We start from the raw sequence: 16,208 nt of genomic DNA, 5'->3' as shown, positions 1-16,208 counted from the left end.
CCAGTTTGCTTACAAATTCTGGATTTAATACGTTGCTCTGCATAATTTGATTTAAAAAAAAAAACTAGTTCTCACAATGAAAACGCAAAAAAAAAATTATGTTCTAAAAAAAATCTTTGCTGTGAAATAAACAAATTAACATTCGCTATAAATGTCATTTACTCCATGTGGTGTCCTAATTTTGCATGGAGTAAAATGTAACATTGAGTTAACTACAGCAACGTATGACGGTAGTTAGCTAAACAGAATGAAACACAAATGAATAGTGATTATGCACTGATACAGGCCGAAGGTAACATTTATGGACTTGATTTTCAGAGTACCTGATTTTGGCCGAGCGGCGGCTCATGCTTATAGTCCAGGCCGGCTTTGATGAGGGCTGTCAGCGCCTCAGCCCCCCACTCTCTCATCCTGGAGTTGGGATGCTGGCAGACCTGCAGGACACATCACACATACAGTACGCACAAATGCAAACACCAGCACGGAGAGCGGAAAAGGAAATGTTTGTACAAGTGTGGGCAGATTGGTGTGTCCTTCTTTCATTTCTGCATGCATGTATGAAATAATAACTTGTATGACATGTTTGTATAAACACACAGGGAGATGTCAAGCTAAGCAGGCGTATGATGCCACGTCCAAACACACACACACACACACACACAAATGCAGTTGTTTTTACAAACATAGAATTATACCGTTTGGCTCTTTGTCCACATGCAGATTGAATGCACTGGCTAAAACTTCCTTAAAGTCAGCTTGCAAATAAGGTTTAATGAGGAATGATACTTTGTTGTACTACATTAAAGAATACCCTTGTTGTAGTGGACGTGACTTTTTTCATCACATCAAAAAAGAAACAAATATAGTAAATGCTTGCAGCATTAGGACTGTCCATGCAAGTAGATTAATATGGCTTCTTAGCAAATTATTTCATCTCAAAACTTTGTGGGATTATTAAAATATGTGCATGTCAGGGGTGTCCAAAGTGCCGCCTGAAGGGCATGTGGTCCTACTTTGGTGTATTATTTATTAAATAAAAAAAAAAGCAAAAAAGCTTAAATGTTGATACAAAAAACGAATAAATAATGACACAAAGCTTTGTCCGATTTGTTGACTTTTCAGTATGCAGCCCTTGGTGGAAAACGTTTGGACACCCCTGTTGCGTGCAAAGCCCGCAGACAATCAAAACCTCACATTGCCAACATGAAAGTTAAAAAGACTGATGGAGAAAGACATCAAGAATCGGCAGCCTCTTAACTCCGACAGAAGGGATCTGCTCCCAGGAAGGAGCAGATTGGGGAGGAGAGGGCGTGGGGAGACAAAGACTGAATAAAGCCAAAAATTTTTGGATGAAAGTGTCAACGCTTACCTTCTGCACAACAGACAGGAAGAAAGGATAGTGGGGAGATAGAGAAAGAAAAATGTGAAGAAATGCTTTAAACCTTTGTTAAAAGAATCCTCTTTCAGATGGTCACAATATCAACTTTTTAATGTTGGAATATTTCATAGCGTATGCATTTATAAGCAGGAAAGGCAGACATTACCTCCAATAAGTGTCCAGTCAGAGGTCTCCACAGGATCTCTATACGGTCCATGTTGACCAGGCCCGTCTCCAGCAGCTTGGCCACAGCAAAGAGCGACGGCTCCTGGAGACGACACATTTAAATGTTCATTTAAATATTTCAATTTAAAACTTGTTTATAAGCAGCATATGTGAAACAAATCCATTATCTTCTTGCCTTGGTTTCCCCACTTTTGAGAGGAGAAACCTAATGAAGGACAAACCTTCTCCACTAGGGTTGTGCATCGAGCATCGATTGGAACCGGTTCTGACATTCCGATTCTCCCGGGACCGTTCATTTGTTTAACTGGTGCCTACGTTCGGTGATTGGCCAGTGGCATCAAACGAAAAGAGGCGGCGAGTCACCGTTTGTGTTTATCCATTTCAACCACGGACAGTGTGCAACGGCACTTGCTACTTTGACTGAAATTGTGCAAAAAATGAGAATTTCGCAAAGAAGGTTGCCCCACCCTCAGGATGAAACACCCCCGGATTCACGGTTTACTGACCCGTTTGTGATGCGCTACACCGGACTTTTCACCCCGTTTTTTTACAGGCTACGCCGGACTTGTTTCAACCAATCAGATAAGCAAAACAATAAATGAGGTGGATCAAAGCAGCAAACGATACTTTATACTAGCTTGATACCAAAGTTTAATGTTGAAATGACAGCTTAAAGCTGTGTGCACACCGGACACAATTAACATGATTCTGCCCCCTGCCCATACTGTTACCCTACCCTGTTACCCCGCCCTGTTTTGCTTTGGATTAGCAATGCTAAAGCTAAAGGCTTATGACGCTGGGTACAAATAAATGCAGGAAATGATTTGGAATAAAAGGGAAAATACACGTCAAGATAAAGCATCTCATCAAACATGTTGTTAAAGTTACCACGCTGCTCCCAGATGGAACTGAGTACGATGCTAACTTGCTAATTGGGTCAAATTATTACGTTTCATTAATGTTCATGTTAAAGGTTAAATAACTGTTAATACTGTACATTTGAATCTGAAAAAAATAATTTCTCTACCAACTGTATGTGGTTTCTTACGTTTATCTTATTTGCTGTTTTATTATTATTTTACTCATTTATTACTGATTGATTGATTTATTGTCTTTATTCTTAATTTGTTTATTTTTTTATCTTATTTTGTGTATAGAAAAATAAAAATTAAGATATTTGAGAACAGTTGAATGTTTTATCAGATATTTTGTTGTGGAAAACCGGAAACAAAGTACTGAAAAAGTGTAGGGTATAGCAGAAGCAAAAGCATTGAAGATTTTTTTTTATTGATTTTTTTTTCCAGTTTTTAATAAATGCGTTTTGGGTTTTTTTTGAAAACCTGATGCGGCCCAGCTTCACCCAGAACCTAGCTCCGATGGCCCCCGGGTAAATTGAGTTTGAGACCCCTGCTTTATACTGTGAATACTGTGGTCAATTCAAAATGTCCAGCTAACTAATGCTGCGTACTTTACCTGATGTTAGATTTAACCAGGAAATTGACCAGACCGCCCATTACTCTATTCACTTTACTTGTTTACCATTGTGAAGTTAGTTTTTAACGCTGGGCGTTGGATATTCATCTCCATTGCCGTTAATTTACAGTTGGCAGTTGGATATATGGCTCCCTAGCAACAGTGATGGCACTGTTGCTATGTCGGTCCCACTCATACTCGGGACAGTCAATAAATGACTATTGCATTGAACAGATTTTGTTTTCAAAATGTCATATAGTCTAAATGAAACCATTGACTTCCTCCACGCAGTTTAGTAGGAGCCAACATGGCTAAGTTAGACTTTGTCGATTCTCCAACACCCAACAGGATATGCGCCATTGATCCCTCCCTCTGAAAAGAATCGGAATCAATAATCTTTAGGAACCGCAATCGGAATAGGTCAAATTCAAACGATGCCTAACCCTATTCTCCGCTGACCCGCCCTTAACTAGAGGAGTCCACCCACCACTTGTTGGAAGACAAAAAAGGCTTTAGTCGACATTTCAAAGAAAGCCTGGAGCACTATTGCAGTAATAGTGCTGCAAGTTTCATCGTGACCTTGATTGTTTTTCATCCGAAAATAGGCTAACATAGCATAGCATGTCATAAAATGAACAAGACACCAAAGGGTACTTAAAGGAAAACTGCATTTTTGGGGGGAATTTTGATGAATGTGAAACATGAGCACAAGTCTTGACCTTATCCCACTGCAAGGGGAAAAAACAGAATGAGGGCGCTAACAATACACGTCATGGGACAAACTTGTTCTGACTATAAAGCCCTCTAAAAAAACCTCCAACAACGTTTTATCATTTTATATGGGTGCATTCATGATAATATGTAATATCTATAGTATTTTCCCTTATTTTGATCATTGTAAACATTACTGCAACATCTTTCCTGGGCGTATTGATTTCACAGAGCCCACTGATAGGACTTTAACCTTACCACCGATGGAACGGCTTCGTGCGTATGGCAAAGAGGACATTGCTCCAAGAGACTGCATTACACCAAACCAAGAATTGTTAGCGCTAACACACCATGCAGTGCTAAAACCTTTTCCCACTTGCCCCAAATCAACTGGAAAAGAGACCCCAGGGCAACTGTCCATGGAGTAAGTCATAATGATGTTGATTGATACATGGAGCACAAAGCACATGATATCACAACACAAAACATGGAATATGGGCTAACACTTTATAATTTGGTTGTCTTTGCTACACATAAAGCACACAGAGACAGCTTTATGTTTGGCCATGTGTTTTTCTTCTGCACATTGGTTAACCTAGTACAATTTTGCTATTAAAATGCTAGGGCGTGTCTCTTCTTGTCTCATTCTTTGTTACAATGTCGTTTTTATGTTTAAACTGTCTAAAATTCCAATTCTAGGATTATGCAAACAATATTGTGAGACCTCTGAAACATATCTAAAACACTATAGTATGGGAGGGAAAATATTCACCTTGTTGTTCCCATAGGCCATTTCCATTGCCTCCAAGGAGAGAGAACACAGGGCATTGATCAAGTGATGAAGGGAAACATCATCCAGGTACCTAACATCAGACAATATGACATTTGAGCCACTATAAAAATACAATAGCATCATGACCAACGTTTTCTACACAAAAGTTATTGCTAGATTCTGAATTGGGGAAAAAAAAGTGTCCTCACTGGGAACTCTCAAAAAGCCTGGAGAGAATGTTGGAGATGACAGGCAGGTCAGTCATCACTGCTGTGGTCAGCACCTATTTACATATCGAGACAAAGCCAGTAAATACACTGTATGTAAGGCAATGTATGTTGTTTAATGCAAACGTACCGTACTGGGTCCCTCCACGGCTCTACCGGGTTTGAGGGCGCCGCCCACACCTGGCTTGAGTCCCAAGATCCACACTAAGTGCTGGGAGAGACACAACCAAAGATAATGTACACAGAATAGTCCAATCAGAAGTAAAGTAGGTGTTGGATTGTTTTGAACACGTGTGCCAAACCAGTCAGTCGTCGTACCTGCAGTGTGGCCAGTACCAACTGCCAGGAGGTGCCCAGTACGGCGCCGTGGCAGTGGGCCAGGTTCAACAGGGTTCGCATGCACTGAATGTTCTTGGCTGTAAGCTTGGGACAGACAGAAATGCACGGTACAATTTGAGAGCCAATGTGCAGGAACCATTTGATAATATCTTCTCAAGGGACAATATATAGAAAGTGAACATGGATATACGTACAGTAGTCAGTGTACAGCTTGCATTGCAGTATACAATCAACAGCTGGCAACGCAAGTGAGTACACCTCACAATTAATGTGTCATTGTGTCCTTGGTGTGAATATTTAGTGTGAGCTCCATTGTTATCGAGCACTGCCTTCATCCTCTTGGGCATTACTGGAATCCTCTTTATATCACTGGTGGATGTTAAGACACCTTTCCACCTTCCTCTTAATGATGCTCCACAGGTTCTCGATTGCTTCCTCGCCAACCAATTGCAGCCATTCACTTGTGTTGCCAGCTATTAAACAATGTCTGTGTGTTGACAGTAACGCTATACAAGCTGACTAGTCAGTCATACACTGACTATTCTAAAGTAGTCTAGTTCAGTCCTTACCACAACTGTTCCTTGTGGTTGGGCACTGAGTGGCTGACCGACAGCCACCACCTGCTGATGGGACTCACTGGAGGGGCTGATGATCTGCACACTCTGGCCCTGGATCGAGTAAGCTGCAGAGGGGGAAAAAAAAAGAAATGCATACAAGTGGGATTTAGTCTCGTATCCAAACACTCAAAGTGTGCAAAAGAAGCCGTCTTAATCAACTCCAAATTAAGCATCCTGCACGACCCAATTAGCCTGCTTTATCTGTACAAGCCAATATGCAAATAGTGTGCACGTCTCAGAGGGTCCTTATGAGAGACGCTGTATGTGCATGTCCTCGGGCACGCTCTCCTTGGCGTTCTTAATTAGAAGTCACCACATTATGTTATGGATCGCCGTAATAATAAGAGAGCACTGGGGAGAGGGAGTTTTACACGCTAAACTCGACTGAACAGCTTGCAGATCGCCAAGATAAGAAAACACTTCATTTATCAACACAAGACCACCAGAGGCCTCTTTGTGGGAAAATATTAGAGAAAGACACACATCATTTATCAACCTCCCCGTCCCAGGGTTTCCCACCGGACTCATTAGCATAAATATTCCGAACACATGTGCATGTAATTTGTATGGAGGCTGTAGGAGACAAAAAAAATGAAGCGTAGAAAAGATGCAATTAAACGTTATTTTGTTGCTTCTTTCTGGTGTTTATGTCAAACAAGATGGCATCGCCTGTGCTAAGATGCTAAGAGCATGCTTTCATGCTAAGAGTCTCCACACGTGTCCAATTTGACCAGAAAAAAAACACTACATCTGTCACAGGTTACTTATTGGAAAAACAGAATCTCGAGGGGTCTGAATACTCACTAAAGAATTAGCTGGTAACACCAATCCCTCCTGCTAGGTCTTCTTATTATCTTATCTTAACACACCTGAGGTGTGTTACAATGCAGAGATATGATGTGATTTGGAACGGCAAGCTATATTCATAGCCAGTTCCCATGTGTTTATGAGCCAAGGCGAACAAGCAGCAGGGAAATTTATTTGTGGGGGTCCAGATTTATTTGTGGCAGGCTGCCAGAAATTAATGTGAAATGCTGCAATACTATTAATGGCTTACTGAGTATTGTCATTAATTGGCAATAAGATTCCATTTTCCAGTCTCGCTTTCGGTGCCAAGCATTACCTTTGCTGGGCAGGTTGGCAGCGTTGCTGCTGAGGACAGTGAGTGCGTAGTGCGGCGGCAGGGAGGCTTTGCAGATGGCCGTGATGAAGGCATCACGCGGCGTCACCAGGCCCAGTCGGCCACACAGCGAGGCCATGGTCAGCTCGGCCTTCAGGATGTTCTCCGTGGCCGTCTCATCAGTGCTAGACAAAAGTATTGGGTGAAAAGTGACATAAATATTATATTTTTTTGGTTCCTTTGCATCTACAATAGCTTCCACTTGTCTGGGAAGACAAGAATTTGTCCGATTAGGAATGTTCAACAGGGTTTAGGTAATCGAATGCTACTCAAGCAAAAGAACATTGTCAATCCTTGCAAGGAAGTACTCTTGCTCTGTCTGGAAAAGCACATTAATCCCTCATCACTTGATTATACAGTGTCCCACAGGGCTGTTTGATAGAAGGTGTCTCAATAATTTTTTTTCTGAGTACAAAGGGGAGGCCTCCTATGGGATTTCTGTCTTTAAAAGTGAGAAAAGAGAATTCATGAAACAGCAGACTCAAGTTTGTCTACCTGGCGTCAAGCAGCAAGGACAAGGCGGCAAGCAGACCACACCAGCAGGCACCGACCATCTCCTCCCACACCAGATGAGCTCCTGAGACACACAAGGCTTTGATTAGTCAGACAAGCAACCATAACCATAATAAAAAAAATCTATGTCAAAGACCTAGAGGATCATAGTAGTGCAACCAACTGAATTCAGACTGATGAAGATCTCCTTGCAGTGCCCAAAGATGAAGACTCACCAGGTGATGGCTGCCACTCTTTGTGAGGCTGTGCTTCCCTGGCCTCAGCAGCCGCCTCCTCCTCTGTGGCCAGTTCCCTTTCAATCATGGAGGTGATGCCTCGGACCAGGTCCAGCAGGGCACTGAAGGCCACTGACATGGCGTAGCCCTCAGGGATGGATGGAGGCTCCACTTTGTCTAGCATTTCAAGGCTGGCAGGGACATTTAGGTGAATGTAGTACATTTGAAACAGTACTCATACTATGTCATTCGTAGTATGGCCTGCGCTCACGTTGACAATTTGTGCTGCTCGTGCCATGGCTTCTATTCGGCTATATTACTGAAATTGCACTGACTTCATGGATTATTTCCAATCTCATTTCCAATTCTAAATCATTTGTTTTGTGTACGGTGATGGCTGTCATTCATTACTTGCATAAGGACAAGAGCAGCGATCGCAAATTTGATTGACCCATCTCAAGAATAAGTCACTGGTGAGGTGGCATGCTGTGATTTCTGTGTTCATTCATTCATTCATTCATTTTCTACCGCTTATGCTCATGAGGCTCGTGGGCGTGCTGGAGTCTATCCCAGCTGTCTTCGGGCGAGAGGCCAAACATTCCCACTCACATTCATACCTATGGACAATTTTGAAACACGCATATTTTTGGAATGTGCACAGGGAGAACATGCAAACTCCACACAGAGATGCCCGAAGGTGGAATCCAACTCGGTTCTCCTAGCTGTGTGGCCTGCGTGCTAACCACTCGCAAACCGTGCAGACTTTTGGATTATTTAGAGTTTCTGTATTTTATTTCCGGTATGAGTTCTGACAGTTATTAAATAACTTGTGAGATAAGTGCCCACATTAAGCAAATAATGTTTTATTTCACACCACAATGTAGTTGCGGGTGAGTTACCGTGTCACGACTTTGACCTTTGACCTTTGGATTTGTATTTACTTCCACTATAACAGTTAACATTAAGAATTTGCAATAGATGCAAACGCATTCATTAAATGACCTTGCACAAGAATGTGGTTGCGGGAGAGCAAATGTGCTGTGGCTTTGACTTCTTTGGATCTTATTTCCGGTATGAACTGTGACAGTTAGCATAAAGACCTTCCGAGAGAAGACATTGCATTATTATTTTTTTATTGGCTTTATTATTTATGCACGAGAATGTTGTTGTGGGTGAACTAGCGAGCTTAACCTTTGAATTTCTTTCCTTGTATTTCTTCTATGAATTTTGTCGGTTAATACTAAGAGCTTGCGAGGAGCGATCGCATTATTTTGTGACTCGACTACAAGTGCGTGTGCATAGAATTATATGATGCCCCTGGGCCACCTCTTCCAATCGTATAGAAGATGGGGAAGGCATGAAGTGTGACCAGGCATGGTAAGATTGGCCAAGTGCGAGTACGCCATAAAAAGTACTTGTACTTACTAGGTGGCTTTTGCACTGCCCTGGACGCTGACCGTCATTAGGGGGATCCACGTGCCTCGGTATTCAAATGCAGCCTGTGTCGTTAGGGTGCCGCTGACCCCTCCTGGGCCTGGGCCTCCCTGGGCTGTGCTTTGGGGCCCTGAACCCGAACCACCTCAACGAAAGAGCAAAAATATTTTCATATTTTCATATTTTAACAGAACGGAATTTCCCAATCTTACCAACTGGCACACTGACGGCTGACACATTTCCCACATTGGGAACGATGAAGAGGGACTGGATGAAGGAGCCCAGGGCATTGACGATGTCTCGGAACACCTTGGTGGAATGCTGCTTCATGTCATAAGACTGGCAGAATGAGCTGGAAAAAGCAGAAAGAATGCAGTACTTTTAAATAATAAATATAAATTGTTTGGCAAAGACACTTTCTATTCCATCCCATTCCATATGGTTACAATGACAAAACACTAAACGAACTCATAGTGCCACCAAAGCATGCTGGGTACTCCAAGACTAGGCAGCCTTTGGTCGCATGACTAAAATAGAGTGAACGCGAAGTATCTTTTTTTATTTTCATATGACAAGCAAAATGATGAAAAGGATCACAAATGATGTGAAAAAATTATGATTTGGAACAGTCCATGCACGCAAACAATCACATCAACAATAAGTACCATCCTGAAAAACAACAACGTAATCAAGTGAGCCAATGTTGCGTAACAGTGTAAACAAATGAGAGACCACAAAACCATGGACAGTGTTCAGAAGCTGTTAGTGGTAGTTGGTGCTAATCTGTTTTAGCGGGAGTCTACTAGATCTACACAGCGTCGTCAGTCATGGCGAGTAAGTGCAGACAAACAATAGTCATTCATTCACTTTCTACCGCTTATCCTCACAAGGGTCGCTGGAGCCTATCCCAGCTGGGATCTTCGGGCAAGACATAACTATAGGGTACATATAGACAAACAACCATTCACACTCACATTCATACCTATGGACAATTTGGAGTCATTTGGAATTAACCTAGCATGTTTTTGGGAATGTGGGAGGAAACCGGTGTACCCGGAGAAAAACCACGCATGCACTGGGAGAACATGCAAACTCCAAACAGAGATGGCCGAGGGTGGGATTGAACTCGGGTCTCCTAGCTGTGAGGCCTGCTAACCGCCAAGCAGCTCATGGTGCAATACAATAATATAACAGACCAATTTTGCAGGAAGCAATCAAGCTGAATAGGTGCAGATTCTGGAAGAACTTGAAAGCTTTCTGTGCTGGTTATCGTGTGTAGCTGCTCTGTAGGCCGAAAAATGATAGGTCTCCTTTATATGTTCAGTTTGTCGATTCATTTGTGATTCATTATGTTTGCATCATGTTCAACTACAATTTGTGTATAAAGTGTGTTTTACATTAAAATATTTCAGTGCCTGACACAGACTAATTGGACTTTATTTTCTCTTGAAAAATATGCTTTGGTGAGAGTTCATTTTTGTTTGAGTCGGCCCTTCTGGCATGGGTTAGTGACACTAACCAAGGCACCACTGTAATGCGTTTGATCATGATAGCGCTTGGGTGTATTTGCTAATTAAAGACTGATTAAGACGAAAGCGACAATTAACTACAATGAGTAATGGCTGGGGAGTTACCGTAATAAATGTGGCTGCACACATAGCCTATGGACTGACTCCACAGCCACGGCTCTCAACCACTGAGGCTTTTCTCCATCCAGAAACTTTACCAGCAGAGACAAGAAGATCTCACACTCGGTTACCTTGAAGGGAGAAAAAAAACAAGCAATGTTGAAAAGAAGCCCTTAAGATGATTTCAATTCTACTTCCTTCATACCAGCAGAGTGTAGAAGTGCTTGATGAGCACTGAGACCACGCGCAGCAGCCGCATGCAGATGGGAAAGTAAGGCTTCTCCACTGGGGCCGGTGAGGCGGCGCTGCTGCTCCCCTGCCGGAATTTGATGTTGGGGGAGAAGAGCTTGATTACAAGCGGACACACTCGCTCCTTCAAGAGGAAACTGAATTCCTGGTGCTGCATGGGAGGAAAAAAAGATCAGAAATACAAATATACAAATCCTGATGAACATCTGATGGATTTAACCAAGTCTAGATACTGGACCAAGTGAAATATTAACAATTAATCCTTTAGCTGTCAAAATATATAAGAATGCACCGGGAAGCACCTGCAGGAACACGCCTGGAAAATCATTCAGGACAGACTCCAGCAGCTCCAGGCCAAATGTCCTGGTCATCTCAGTCATCCCTACCAGCCAGTAGGGGGCATCGGCATTCACCAGCTGGCACAAATCCTGCAGGGAGAAGCGACAGGCAAACAATGAACCGTGCTGTCATCGCTGGCAGTACACGCTGTGTCAGGGAAAAATACTTCTTGTTGACGTTCAAGACATTGTTTCACTTCTTCTTTATTGCTTCACTGCAGAAATTAAAGAAATGAAAGACCAGGAGATACAAATCTGTGGACACTCAATATGTAAATACACCAGTGTATTAAGATAGCCATGTTTCAAAAGCAAGAATGAGAGGAAAGGTGAAGAAGGCTGCCGCCCCCTTGTGGGCATACCTGAAAAAGCATGTATGCATCTTTTGCACTGGGCCTCAAGGTGGTGACAGACCGCCTGTTGGTGTTGCCCTGCACAGGGGGAGGCTGCTCCACAATGCCTGGAAAGGGAATTCAATTATGTTCACAATCCAGTGACTCATAATAATATGAATGCTTATTTCTAAAATCACTAATATTCCAACTTGCTGATATAGTTCATCTTCAAACAGCTAAAATAATGCATAAGGCTAAAAACAACCAATTATCTAAAAATGTCATCCAATACTTCTCTACAAGAGAGGAGAAATATGATCTCAGGGAAGAAGTACATTTGAAAACTTCTATGCTAGGACTATGTTGTGCTAGCCATAGCATTTCAGTATGTGGAATCAAACTATGGAATGGATTGAGTAAGGAAATCAAACAATGCACAACGATGAGCCAAATCAAGAAACAATACAAGCAGTTGATGTTTGCTAAATACAAGGATGAAGAGTCTTGAACCAGTCATGATGTGCTATATATATCACTATATTGACACTTACTATGGTACCCATTATGGCATTGGATGCTCATATCACCTTGTACTTCGGTACAAGGTGCATTATTTAAAAAAAAAAAACAACCCTAAACTGTATTATGGAAAGCAGGAAGTGAACAAATGTTACAGTTACCAATTGTAAAAGTACCAGATGGAGGGGTAGGATTTAATAAGCTTTGCTTCTTCCTACTCCTTTTGGACATGTGGAACTGTGAACTGATTATGGGATGCACTCAATTGTAATCTGATGCATGTTCGAATGAAATAAAACCATTACCATTACCATTTGTAAGGCAAGGCAATTTAGAACTGACAAGCACATGCTTAAAGATGTCCCTTAATAGTGTTGTGGAAGTATGTTGGCGTTGATGCTTGAATTTAGACAGTTAAAAAGTGCTTTTAGAAAGCCCTACTGGAATTTGGCATTTTGTGTGTCTATGTCTACATTAAAAAGTGTCAACTTTAAATGACAGCCTTTGAGCACCTCTTGCAAACAAGTGTTTAGTGCTCATAAACAGGCGCTGGGGCAGAGGTGGGCAAACTCAGTGTTTGAATCCTTTCAAAGTATTTAATTTAAACTTTTAACACACAAGCCGGCAACATGACTTGCAAGTAGTCAGAGTCAATCTTGAGTCAACTTTTTGATAAAATCTCAAATACATTTGTTTAATCGGTGTAATAAAAGATCATGTCCGATCCCCCCGAATCAAATTGTGACCTTTGAAACGCTCATCCTCAGCCACCATCCTCTCAAAGACCACAGTGACGACCTGTCTGACGGTGGCGGCCGCCGTGTTGTTGGTGATGTTGTCCTTGGTGAAGTGGAGGCGGAAACACAGCACAATGGCCTGCGCCAGCACACGACATGGAAAGTGGTAAGCAAATATTGACATAATGTTACACCCAGGTAAAGAGGAACCACCATAGGCCATGTGTTGGACCTTTATGGTTTCACTGTATATGGTCAACATGTGCATGAAGAGACAGGAGTGTGTTTCTACCTTGGAAAGCACTTCATCATGGACCACAGTATTGGTGGTCAGCAGCACCAGGACCGTCTGGAGAAGCTTTAGCTCCTCCAGACCGTTTTCCATCAGCTGCCACAGCATGTTGATGATGTTGCCCGCCGCCGCCTGCCACACAGAAACACTTTGTTTATGGACCATCACAGGAGGTGAGTCACTGGCGGCCACAGCTGATGTTATTCGCTTCGGGGTCAAAAACGCCATTTTGATGTCAATTAAAGTAAAGATCCTGACAGCAGCAACACCCCTATCTCCTTTCTTTAGCCATTTATGCACTTTTCCTATTGTCTGCCCTCAGAACGACATTGGTGACAATAGCCGCGAGCACCACCTTGGTATTTGCAACCTTGTACTTCACAGAGGTTGACAAAGTGGCAACAAGAGCTACAGCGACACATACGGTGGAGCCAAAATTATTCAGTCACTATGCCATCCCCTCCAACACCATCTTCATCCATTCTGGAGATTTTCTGTGATTTTCGGGGCCGATGGCGATGCCAATATTGAGGGCTGACAGAAAGCCGATGACCGATATATATTGGCCGATAACCAATACATTGGCCAATGCATATGAAAAGAGCATTGATACACACAGTATATATACTGTACATGAAGATAAACTCTTACCCAAAATAACAGTCAATGCAAAGAAGCAGAAGACTACCAAATGAAAATAAGGAAGTTGAACTAGTAGGACTGTCAACATCAGGACATGCCTCAGTCATTTACTCAAATTTGTAGTTGTTTGCTTTGATGGCGCTGGAGGCCTGGCTAATTACTGCACATGTTCAATTTAAATCTGAAATCTGAAAATACAGGTATATCTATTTACTGCATTTTGCTCATTAGCAGTTTGATACAACAGTTCAAATATAAACAAGTGACTGCATTAGGCTGAAAGTGATATAATACATGGGTTAATGTTGGGTGTTTTTCATGTGTATATAAAAGTCTCAGCACACAGAAAATGGATGGATGGATAATCACATAAAAATCTTAGTAATAACAATGAGTCATATTTACTATCTAGTAAAAGGTTCCATCTGGATTAGACATTTTGATGAGTTTGTTGGGTATTGTGGGTATTGGGTGCTGACCATTTTTCTGAGTCTGGTGATGTCATAATGCAAATTAGATGAGTGAATTTATTCCCATCAAACTTTGGGTCATACTGCTGATTTTTCTCATTTAAAATCATTTTGAACTGAGAGTTCAAATCTTTTAATTTTGAAATTAAAACAAATATATATTTTTTTTTATCTGATTCATCGATTAATTAATTAATTTAATTTATTTAAAGTATATTTGCTTTATAGCTTCCTTTACCACTAGAAAAGGCAGAGTGCTATTGGAGCTCAAACAAATCAATGTGTGAAAACACTTTTATTGCAAATATTGATCTGAAATTGTGTGAGTACAAGCCGACTAATCACAGACATCGGTTAGATCACTCTGCACAGAAGGAAGAGGGGGAGGAGCAAGCGGCTGTAACGTACACTGTCACCAACCCAGGCTTTAAGTACACTTGCAGTATGCATGTGTTTCATCTGGTGACCCTGAACTGACAACATTTACAACGTGTTATGTTGCCGTAACCTCGAGTGTGCTGTATTACATTTGCGTGAATGACGGGTCCAGGGTCCTCACCTCAGACACCACCTCGTGGGACATGAGCCTCTGGATGGCAGCCAGACACAGCTGGGTGATCTTGGGCTCTTTGGTGCCGCAGCCCATCAGGAAAGGCTGCACCACTTCGGAGCTGTTCTCCTTCAGAGCTGTAGGACGATAAAAACACAAGAAAAATTTCATTATTATTATTGTTTCTATCATTACAACATTGATGCAGCATAAATGACGTATGTTATCTAGCAAGTATGGTATTTTGCGGTATGACACATATATTATACATAGTAACATTATTGATACCTAGTGACCCGTTTAAATACTATGTATAATAATGTATTTGAATGCGTCCTCTGAATGTCTTCGGTTGTATTTTACTTAATTTAGCCATTTAAAGTCAGTTCTAGTCAGTATGTCATTCACCTGCCAGTATGTCACTCACCCGCCAGTATGTCACTCACCTGCCAGTATGTCACTCACCTGCCAGTATGTCACTCACCTGCCAGTATGTCTGTATTCCTGGCTGCGATGGTCTTAATCTTCACAATGCCAGACTCGGCGGCCTAGGGTGAAAAGCATTTGGGTTTATGTTAGTTGTATTAAGTATAAGAAAAAGCAATGCACTGTGATTTCCACTAAGAATGGGCTTTTTGCTTAAAAGGAGTAGAGCGTGATTTCCCCAGTGAGGTGCCTGAGAGGCAAAGAAATGAAGACGATGAGGAGGAGGGGTTGACGAGTGAGAGAAATAGATTTGCCTGTCCAAAGGCAGTAACCACTGCAAGTATTGGTCTCTCCCTCTCTTCCTACATCTCTATGCAACATTAGCAGTTCCATATCATGAGCTGCATTGTATCTTGAAAATGTGTTTATTTCCAATGTAACAGAACAGTGAGCCACAGACCAACATGCGTTTGTGACAACGGATGTGCTCCCTTACTGGAATTCCAAAGTAAAGCTCAACAACAGAGATGGTTTTTGTTAGAAACATAAGGCAAATCTCAAAATTGCAAATTCCTGGAACTGACACGTCAAATTGTGAAATTGTGGGTCCAGCTGAAATTGGAGTATGCAGTGATGGAGGACAACTCCCCCAGTCATTTGTATATTCATCATTATTATTATTAGACATGGCAATTTAAAAAAATCACGCACGGTTTCCCCCATTTTGAAACATGAGGTGAGGTGTCACTCGGCACTCTCACTAGACAAGGCCAAAGAGTGTCGTCATCTACATAAACACACTCTCTCGTTTACAACCAACACATGCAACAGATCCGGTTAGACAATCTATAAAAATGTCTGTTGACTCTGAAGTATGCATGACATGCTAAGAAATGATATTTTGCTATTGTACAGTATCGATAAGCTTCCTAATCATAAGTGAATGAGAAAGCGGGTAACAAAGCATAGCTCACTTA

The 16,208-nt window shown here is 41.8% G+C and overlaps 1 protein-coding gene across 2 annotated transcripts in view; it reads right to left on the bottom strand.

Moving 5' to 3' along the window:
- mon2 (MON2 homolog, regulator of endosome-to-Golgi trafficking) overlaps positions 1 to 16,208 on the bottom strand; it is a 43,908-nt gene that overhangs the window by 19,590 nt on the left and 8,110 nt on the right. For both annotated transcript variants that reach the window (XM_058076273.1, XM_058076274.1), the window contains exons 2-21: positions 15,290 to 15,353; positions 14,815 to 14,942; positions 13,144 to 13,275; positions 12,861 to 12,990; positions 11,623 to 11,720; positions 11,225 to 11,350; positions 10,879 to 11,073; positions 10,680 to 10,804; positions 9,258 to 9,397; positions 9,037 to 9,190; positions 7,612 to 7,802; positions 7,379 to 7,460; positions 6,827 to 7,008; positions 5,656 to 5,768; positions 5,066 to 5,170; positions 4,878 to 4,958; positions 4,730 to 4,803; positions 4,521 to 4,611; positions 1,545 to 1,646; positions 324 to 434 (exon numbers count right to left, since the gene is read on the bottom strand). In XM_058076273.1, coding sequence (XP_057932256.1) covers positions 324 to 434; positions 1,545 to 1,646; positions 4,521 to 4,611; positions 4,730 to 4,803; positions 4,878 to 4,958; positions 5,066 to 5,170; positions 5,656 to 5,768; positions 6,827 to 7,008; positions 7,379 to 7,460; positions 7,612 to 7,802; positions 9,037 to 9,190; positions 9,258 to 9,397; positions 10,680 to 10,804; positions 10,879 to 11,073; positions 11,225 to 11,350; positions 11,623 to 11,720; positions 12,861 to 12,990; positions 13,144 to 13,275; positions 14,815 to 14,942; positions 15,290 to 15,353 — 2,424 coding nt within the window. The remainder of the gene's footprint in view (positions 1 to 323; positions 435 to 1,544; positions 1,647 to 4,520; positions 4,612 to 4,729; positions 4,804 to 4,877; positions 4,959 to 5,065; positions 5,171 to 5,655; positions 5,769 to 6,826; positions 7,009 to 7,378; positions 7,461 to 7,611; positions 7,803 to 9,036; positions 9,191 to 9,257; positions 9,398 to 10,679; positions 10,805 to 10,878; positions 11,074 to 11,224; positions 11,351 to 11,622; positions 11,721 to 12,860; positions 12,991 to 13,143; positions 13,276 to 14,814; positions 14,943 to 15,289; positions 15,354 to 16,208) is intronic.

Source organism: Doryrhamphus excisus, chromosome 6 (assembly GCF_030265055.1).
Source record: "Doryrhamphus excisus isolate RoL2022-K1 chromosome 6, RoL_Dexc_1.0, whole genome shotgun sequence".
NCBI lineage: Eukaryota > Metazoa > Chordata > Actinopteri > Syngnathiformes > Syngnathidae > Doryrhamphus > Doryrhamphus excisus.
The sequence above is the reverse complement of the archived record's forward strand: the minus strand, read 5'-3'. Positions and strand labels throughout refer to the sequence as shown.